At 41.0% G+C, this 9,299-nt stretch overlaps 1 protein-coding gene across 1 annotated transcript; it reads left to right on the forward strand.

The window, feature by feature from the left end:
• Positions 1 to 1,894: 1,894 nt before the first annotated feature.
• LOC121197512 (protein delta homolog 1) lies at positions 1,895 to 9,019 on the forward strand. The gene is made up of 7 exons (XM_041061158.1): positions 1,895 to 1,946; positions 2,142 to 2,145; positions 2,261 to 2,340; positions 2,551 to 2,614; positions 3,112 to 3,242; positions 4,012 to 4,153; positions 8,230 to 9,019. The coding sequence occupies exons 1-7, from the start codon at positions 1,895 to 1,897 to the stop codon at positions 9,017 to 9,019; spliced, it is 1,263 nt and encodes a 420-aa protein (XP_040917092.1).
• Positions 9,020 to 9,299: the final 280 nt, after the last annotated feature.

Here is a 9,299-nt window from a genome sequence, read left to right on the forward strand (position 1 = left end):
GACCTCTCAAAAGATTATATCACATCTGAGGGGACTTATCCATTCCTTCTCCACTCACATCTGCTCGGGCTTGTCTGTTTATAGCATGTGTGTCCTTGTTTCAGACTGATTCTGTGTGAGAGGGAAAGGGAGCTTCTTTCTACGGTCTTTACCTGGGAAAAGACAGAATGGGGCCCCATTCGCCTGAAAAGAAAAGCATTGATTTGCTACTTATTTGCATTCATATATGTATCCCGTGTGTTCTTGCTGTCTAGACCGCAAACCCACACCACTGTTTTATCAAGAAATGTCTCCACAAGATGAAATATTTGTGGAAAAAAATCTATAAGTAGAGCCCCAGACCTGATAGTGTCTGGAATTATGAGTGTTTATCTGTGCTGTTGATTGTCATAGACCCGGGCATGGAAACATATTCATCCTGGTTTTCTTTCACTAACACGACAAAGTCTGGATAAGACATGGGTTGCATCTTTCATTTGATACATGAGAAGACATAAACAGTGAGGAGGATGAGTAAGACAGAGTAGTAGATTTCCCCTGATGGTTGCTTGGCCACCATTTTCAGGATCATTATTGCCGATCTAATAATGTCTGAGAGAAGTGAAACTCATAATTAGGCCCTTAGACTAAGCCATCGACTTCGTGGGAAGGAAAATGCCATTCCCTGCCCTTGGGAAGGATAAGGGGAGATTGTGGACAGCAATAAGTGGACTAAGAATAGAAAAGGGCATTATTATGTATGACAGGTAGGCAGTGTGTAATGGAAGTCATTCAATATCATTTGAAATTTCTTTTTTTTGTGGGGGGGGGGGGGGGCAGAGTCTGAATTCTGGTGTAAGGTCTAGTTCGTCAAGTAGTATTTTCCGAGTAAGTATTTCTGTGAGACTGCTAAAATAGTGGTCAGCAGAGATCAATGGAATGTAACTAAGCACTGCATGTAGGTGCAATTCTCAGGTACTTGTGCTTTACTTGAGTGCTGGCATTTTCAGCGCTTCACTACATTTATTTGAAATCAACAGTTACTAGTTACTTTAGGATTTTTCATACAAGACATATGATCATCTCACTGGATAAGTATTAAAATTGTAGAATTAGCTTTACCTCAAGCAGCTATAACAGTAAAATACTGTCTACATACTTATGCATCAGCAATAGTGGTGATAGTAATATGATAGTAATGTAATGCTAAACAAGCTTATTCTGATGAATTATAAGTACTTTAATACTTTAAGTACATTTAGCTGAAAATAGGTCTGTACTTAAGTAAGGTTTTGAACATAGGTTGTATTGCTACCTTTACTTACGTAAGTACAGTATCTGAGTACTTGTTCCACCACTGGCAGACTCAAACTATCGCAAGTTAATTGGCTTGTGCTTAAATAAAGATTTAAGATAAAAAAAAAAAAAAAACACTGTGTTTTAAAAGCATGAATAACCTGCAGGGGACCGTCCTACTTCCCTGAAAGCCTGTTCCTCAGTTATTAAGTAATGCACTGGGTGAAATTCAGGCGTCTAACTACAGCACCGCTCTACCGGGGGTCAGACTGGTCCACGCATTCTCCCTCTTAAGGTGGGAGGAGCGTGTTGCACTGGGACACTGCACGATGCAGCAGTCCCGTCAAAACCTTCAGGTTCACCTCCAGCAGTCGCACCACTAGTACACCTGTAGTATCGCTGTCAATAGCACGTCGCTTGGATTAAAAAAAAAAAAAAAAAAAAAGAAAAAAAGTCAAATCAAATCCACCAAATATGACCGAAGCTACTTGGAAACAGAGCGTCGGTGCGACATAGGTAAGCCAATTTTCCGGATGCCATTAGATATTTTAAGTTAATGAGGTTTTTGATAAGAACAATGTGTTGATTTTCAAACGAAATGACTTCTCTCTTTCCCTTCATGTTTGTGCGTAATGGATACCTATGGGAGCAGACGCATGTGGTTCAGGTGCGCCAATTATGTAAAATTCCCTAAGAAAACAAAAACACAAAAATATTACAGTAATATTTAGTCTTGCAATATGTGTGATTTTCACTCTGATAACGTTAAATCTATTTAAATTTTGTAGTTATTTGACTAAATACCCCAGAGCTCCATACAAAATTTGCCATATTTGTAAGGCATCCCTCTCAATCCCCCCATTAAGGTTTGTTGTTTTCGTAAAAATGAACTTTTGAGTTATGTGCTCTCTTTTAGATGGAAAAACATCGCCCCTTCGCGATCAAAGAGCTCGTTCTGCGACTTAACTCGCTTTATGTTTTGCAGGACAAAGAGTGTCTTGCTCGAAATTACGATGCATCTCACAGCGGTGGTCTTAATTCTGGTCGTGACAGGCATCGCCAAAGGTAATCTGAGATTTTGATCGGTCCACTGAGACGACTGACAGCGACACAAAGAGTCAGTTCATGAAAAACAAACTCTTTCTCTTTTTTTACTCTCGGCGTGGAAAAAAGTATAGCGGATAAATATTTTAATGCTCTGAATATTTTATATATATATATATATATTGATATTTGGTGCAAACACGCTGCTGTCCCTTTCTTTCTATCTCAAAGGTTGGGAATGCAACGCTGGGTGCAACACAGAAAATGGGTTTTGTGAGAAGCCAGGCAAGTGCAGGTACTTAAACGACCTCAGATTCCTGTGTAGATGACAGACCATATCCCGTGGGCTTCTGCAACCTTATTTCCATAAATCGCTGGGGCTGTAAATGTTCCTCCCCTAGAGAAATGCAATCACAATCCAGCCAGCTGGATCCTTTTGTGTGTTTTTTTTTCTAGATTTGTTTGGCGCCTGTATTGTGTTAAGTGCCAAACCAGTCCTTTGTTTGAATATAGAAAAATAGCATTGTTATCCTAACAGGTAGCTCAAAAGCTTTTGGTTACAAATCCTGCCCCGTTTGAAATGTTTCCTGGCAAAGGCTACTGTATCTTGAGCCAAAATGATTACTGGAGAACTTAACCAATTACTGCACAGTCAAAGATAACTTTAATCTTTCATTTCACTTTTACTTTAAGAGTAAATTATGCAGACACTATGGGGACAGGCGCATGACTGCAAAGCTCTGTGGGTGGTATATTATTAGGTCTGGATTGTTCCCATTTCCCTTCTTTCAGATGCAAACCAGGGTGGCAAGGAGACAACTGTGACCAGTGCCTGCCCTTCCCCGGGTGTCTGCACGGCACATGTGAGAAGGCATGGCAGTGTATCTGCGATGAGGGCTGGGTGGGCAGCCTGTGCGACCAAGGTGAATCTCATTAAGCTCCCCAGACACTCCTATCTCTATCTGCCTCCTAACGCTTCCTGACATGCTAGAGGTGAGGGTGAGTCACAGAGCCTCAGGGACACACAGGTTTCCACCGAACGAAGCCAGAGAATATAGTTAACTGTATTTTTAGATGGAAAAGTTTGAGTATAAAAATTCTGACTTAGCAAATGAAGATAATGATAATGATGGAGAAATCTGGGTCACCGATGAAAGCTGAAGCCACAAAATAACTGCAAAAATCCTCATTATAAACTGCCATCTTCAGCTTTGTGCCAATAAGCAAGGCATAATGAACCTAAGAAAACTTCAAAATTATCGTGCTGTGGCTGTGAAAATTTAAATGTTAAAGCTTTCTAAAAGTCACATTTCCATTTCAGTGGACGCCCCTTTTTAAGTTCAGCATTTAAGTAATAATTTCTATAATATCTACAATGGACATTATCGCATAAAAATTAGTCGCTGCCCCTCAAGCAAAGGGAGAAAGAAAGAGGGAAGATTAAAAGAAGAAAGATTTTTTTTGGCTTCTGGCTCAGTTTGACCTCCTTATCAGCTCTCACAGTACATCTCTTATTCTTTTGGAGCATATGAGCTGATCGCCTGTGTAACATGGTTGGTTATGTTTTCAGCTTTGCTCTTAGTGACAAGATGCTGCGGTGGGTGAGAAAGTGGAAACAAAGAGACATAGAAACACGCAGCGAGAGAGGAGGAGATCTAAAAACAGAAATCTTTTTTTTTTTTTAAACAACAGATACTCGCCTGTGCTCATCCAGGCCTTGTGCTGGTAATGCCACCTGCATAGAGACAGGAGAAGGGGGATACCTGTGCATCTGTCCCCTCGGCTACACTGGAGAAAACTGTCGCCTGAAGAGAGGAGCTTGCCTCACAAATGGGTACCTGCACCTTTAATTTGAGTTTCTATTTTCAGTAAAGGAAAACTCCAGTGCTTTACAGCCTTCTCACCATTTGTTTATCATTAGGAGCAATAATCAATACATGGTGCAATGTCTGTCAGCGCTATCTGTATCCCCATGGCAGCCAATCGAAACCAACCCACACCTCGGCAATTGTATACATAGCTGGTAATAGTTGGAAGCTAGAAAAGAAAATATTGAATGTCCTTTTCTCCTTGTTATGATGGAACGGTGGTGTTTGTGCATTCGTTAGATAAAACACAAAATACTTGCTTTGAAACTGTTCCCCCGCACAAACACGAACATGCTAAAAAGTTGAAACTGGCAAGTTTCCAAGCTGGTGAAGGAAAACTCCACTTGAATGGAGTTCCAGCTCGTTATTCCTCTATGACACTGCACAAAGGCAAAGAAGAACATCAGCAATAAAAACTATACTTGCAAGTGGCTTATTTATACATTAACAGTGACGGACCTACATTAGCATACATTTGGAGACGTCTTTCTGTCCAGCTGGGAAATGTAAAACAAGTGTTCGTTCTCTTAACCCCATCAGTTCCTGAGGGAAATATCTGGCTCTTTAGCTGCTCAGTGCTCCACTGTGTTTACCGGCTGGTCTCTAGCTGTGTCTATCTGATGTTTGGTGCTGAGCAGGTAATGTACAGTGGGTTTTTAGAGATTTTTGTGCTTAAAACAGCTGAGAACAGTGCAAAGAGAGCAGTTAGCGTGAATCAAAGCAGTAAGTTATACAGAGCTACAGCCATTCAGCCCTGGTGTCATGTTGGTACCTTAATTTAAAGTGGCTATAATTAATATTTTTATAGTAACAATGTGCAATAACTTCCTGCGTGTTTAGGCAAACCTTTTCTTTGTGCCACTCATTGCAAAACACACATTAGCAAACAATGCTGACAATGTGGGATGTTATTGGTCTTACAGTGCCAAAACAAACACAGTTTTCCTGCTGGCATAAATTTTGCTTTGCAAACACATGAATCCTCAGATGTAGAAAGAATGAATTTCATTAGATTCTTTCCCCGTCTTCCTCTTGTCATAAATACAGGAGCAGCCATGTTTATTGTTCTCCCTGTTGTTGACAAGCAGGCACCTTTGTGGTGTGTACCTGGGCAGCATCATAAGCTGCATCCCAGATCAGGGGCTGCGTCCTTTGAAATCAACATTTCAAAACTGAGTATGTCATAGTTGCTCAACAAACCTGTCACATGTATGTGACCAGAAATCCAGCCTTCTTTTACCAGTATTTGGAGGACACACCTGATGTGTACTTTGCATATATCAGTGTCTCATATCATATATCGCTGGGGGAGATACTCTTGTACCCGGAAATACTCTTTACCAGGAATTTGCTTCCGGTCACTGACAAATATTTTTCACAAACTGAACCAAGCCACTGCAGAATGAAAACAATGTCAGCAAGGTGTTAAGAGCCTGAATATGTCATACCACAGCATCAGAGATAAACAGAAGTTACCATTACCTGGGAGCATCATGTGGCATTTCTCCACTCTGTGTTAAATTGAAAGGATGAAGCACATAATGTAAAAGCTGTAATCGGTAAATTGTAATTTTACCAAGTGAACCACATTTGCTGTTGGCATTTACCACTGTTCAAGCCACTGGAGGACAAATTAATGGAAATGTTTGACTTTATGAGTTGATGAGGAACTCCTGAACGCGCCAGTGGTTTTGTCCTCATTTGGACAGATGAGGCACAGGTTCAGTCTGGCCTTCAGGTCCTCAGAATGGATCCACCTTCATGGGTCACATCCTTCAAAGTATCTCGCTACAATTGGCACACAGTTGTGACAGAGTCTCCAAGTGTGGCTACCAAATTGGATGGTGAGATTTAAAGGGACCACTGGAACAAGTAATATTTCAAAATGAAAACCCCATTCAGAATTTTTGCTTTTAGATAATAATAATAACAATAACGATAACAATAATAATAACAATAACATTCAAGACTGATGTAACATCCATAACAAAAACAACAGATTATTCCCTTGAATTCTCCAAATCACCTTCTTGTCTGCTTTTCCACTGCTGGATTACAGACAGGACTGAGCTGTGAACAAATGCGCCTCCTGCCCATCAGATGAATATAAAAGACTCTCTTGAGACGCGGCGAGCTGACACAGCTCCTCCAGCCTCCGAACCCCACCATGTTCGCTCTCTGTCAGGCAGCCTCGTTATTGACTTGAATGACACACCTAAAATTCAGTACCCTACAGCTCAGTGTCAGTGAACTGACAGCTCTCCTCCCTCATTAAAAAAAATCATCATTTGAGTCTTATTATAATTTTCACAATGAAACAACTGGAGCTTCACTTGTATGTCGGGGGAATTCATCTCCATTAAAAAAGGCCTGCATGATGTTTCATTAATCAGCTCCATGATGAGGCACCAGAGACGTCTACAAAGTATGCCAGAGCTATTATTCTTTTCACTTGCGGAGACAGACAGCTAAGAACTTGTGTAATTACATGAGCTACTATTAGAGATATTGATTGCTTTTATCAGTGCACTCACTTTGTGGAGCACGGCTGCAGCCACATGCTGCACATGTGGCTGCAGGAAGATTGTTGCAGAGGCAAAGTGAAGACTCATTTTATACCTTATTACTGGTACAGATTTTCAATTTGCGGAAAATGAGCTGTACTGTTTTTCATTAGTGCTTGGTGACACGACTGAAATCAATGCCAGAATATTAATACGATTTTTGTTAGAGATGAAACATCTAGTAGATTTATCGATTGTTGACAAGTATTTTGATTATCGATTAATTACGTAAAACACTTTTCTGGCAAATATGCCATTTCTTCTCTGGTTTCAGCTTCTCAGTTGTGTTGCTTTTCTTTGCTGTAAACTAACTGGGCTGTTGTTTGTTCAAAACAAGCAATTAGCATCACTATGGGCTGCAGGAAATTCTAACATGCATTTACCAGTATTTTCTGTGTTCGCTATTTCATTATTCAAAAGAATTACCAATTAGTCAAGAATATAATCAGTAAATAATATAATGTAGTAGATAATGAAAATAACCACAATAAGGCAATGATCTATGTGCCATTGTTATGCAATATATTAGACATATGTTAGACATATGGAAAACAAAAACCCCAGTAGCTCATTTTGTTAGTTTTTAGTTGCAGTTTGTTGGAAATCACAAATTTTATCAAGCGACTTTTATTATATGTTCATCACAATATGATTTTACCTAAAGTCACAGTACAAAAATATCAAATTATTGCCCTGTTTTTCAGAATCGCTAAGATGAAACATCTTCATCGACAGAAACCTGATGTACATTTAAAACAGTCTAAAGCTAAAAGCTTATTTCCATTGTGAGCCCATGGAGCTCCACAAACAAACAAAAACAGAGAAAGTTTGCAAAGTAACCAAGAACGGCATTCTTCATAATGCAGATTTGTATTGGGAGGTAATTTGAGTACAACCCAAATATAGTATAGAGCCTGTTTTCAGTAAGTTTTGGACAACTGTGGTACCAGATGGTGGCACCATAGTCAAAGTGGCACTGAACGTGTTCCCCAGCAAACAAATTAATGTTGCACAGCAGGGCTGCTTGCCCGAGTATGTATGCTGACATATGAATTGCTTTTAGTGCCATTCCCCTGAGAGCTGGTATCTAAAAACAAACCTAAATAATTAACAGTAACTTTTGATGCAATTACAGTCTGACTTGCCTCAACAAAAAAATGCTGGATGTTTTATTAATTTGATTCGAGATCCAAAAATTTTGGCCTCAGTTTTTCGTAAATGACAGGTCATATAAGCAGGCAGATCTCAACTCAGTAAAGCGTAATAATAGCCCCAGGACACTCAAAATTATGGACTTAAGTATCTCCTAAGTATCCTCTTAACATCTAATTTTGAAATCTACATGTAAAATAGGACAAAACACATTTGACAGCTGCTTTATAACCAGAGGGTAAAATATTCTGTGGTAAAGCTGTATTCAGGATAGCAGGCCCTATTTTCCCTGCTGTATATTCACATTGTGCTGCCCTGTCCTCTAGTTCTCCTTGTCAGAACGGAGGGACATGTACGGATGCCGATGGCTCAGCAGCCTACTCTTCCTGTTTATGTCCCCCTGGATATTCTGGGGACTTCTGTGAGATCAGCGTTGACAGCTGCCAGCCTAACCCCTGCCTCAATGGTGGCAACTGTACAAACCACGGCCTGGCCTTCACGTGTGCCTGTCCGCACGGCTTCACTGGTTTTACTTGTAACGACACCACCAGCCTCTCACCCTGCGCTGGCCGGCCCTGTGCCAACGGTGGCGCGTGTGTTGGTCAGCCTGATGGAACCTTCCGGTGTGTTTGCCAGAAATGGTTTACGGGTCCTACATGTTCCCTGCAACACAGGCCAAAGACCAGGCCCAAGCCGGTCGGCGCCAGGCCTGCGGACCACAGAGTGTTTGCGCTGACCCCACAGCATTACTCCCTTCCTGCTCATGCCTTCCACAAGCTCCTCAGTCCACCTGAGAGAGATATGCTCAAGATCACCCTTAAGGAGACTGTCCACTCCCCCGGCATCTTCGTTACCCACGGTCAGCTCGTCTGCTTTGGCATACTGGCCCTGCTCACCTCCTTGGTCATCCTGGGAACCACAGGCATTGTGTTTTTTGGCCGCTGCGAGACATGGCTGGCTAATGCCAAGTACAGCCAGCTTGTTCGGCAGCAAAGGGAACACCTGCTGAGAGAAGCCGGCGGAACTAACCAGGAAGAGCCAGAGCACTCAGTAAACATCATCCTGCCGGAGAAGATTAGACTCACCAGCTTTGGGAGACACTACACTTCCATCTGATTAAATCGCCTCTCCCTCTTCCTCGCTAACCCAGAAAGGAGTTTTATGTGAATGTTGTTGTACAGCTGTGTTTATAAAGTGAGAGACTCTGGATAACCTTGGAATATATTTGAATGTATAATCTACCAGACTAAGTGCACAAACATTACACTGGAGTGTTAATGTGCTTTTAATCTAAAAAAACAAAAAACAAAAACAATTACCCATTAAAAAAATGTAGAAAATTAGAAAACATGTTCTACCAAATAGCACCTTGATGGATGGTACAAAGATGTCATTG

Source organism: Toxotes jaculatrix, chromosome 17 (genome assembly GCF_017976425.1).
Source record: "Toxotes jaculatrix isolate fToxJac2 chromosome 17, fToxJac2.pri, whole genome shotgun sequence".
Lineage (NCBI taxonomy): Eukaryota > Metazoa > Chordata > Actinopteri > Toxotidae > Toxotes > Toxotes jaculatrix.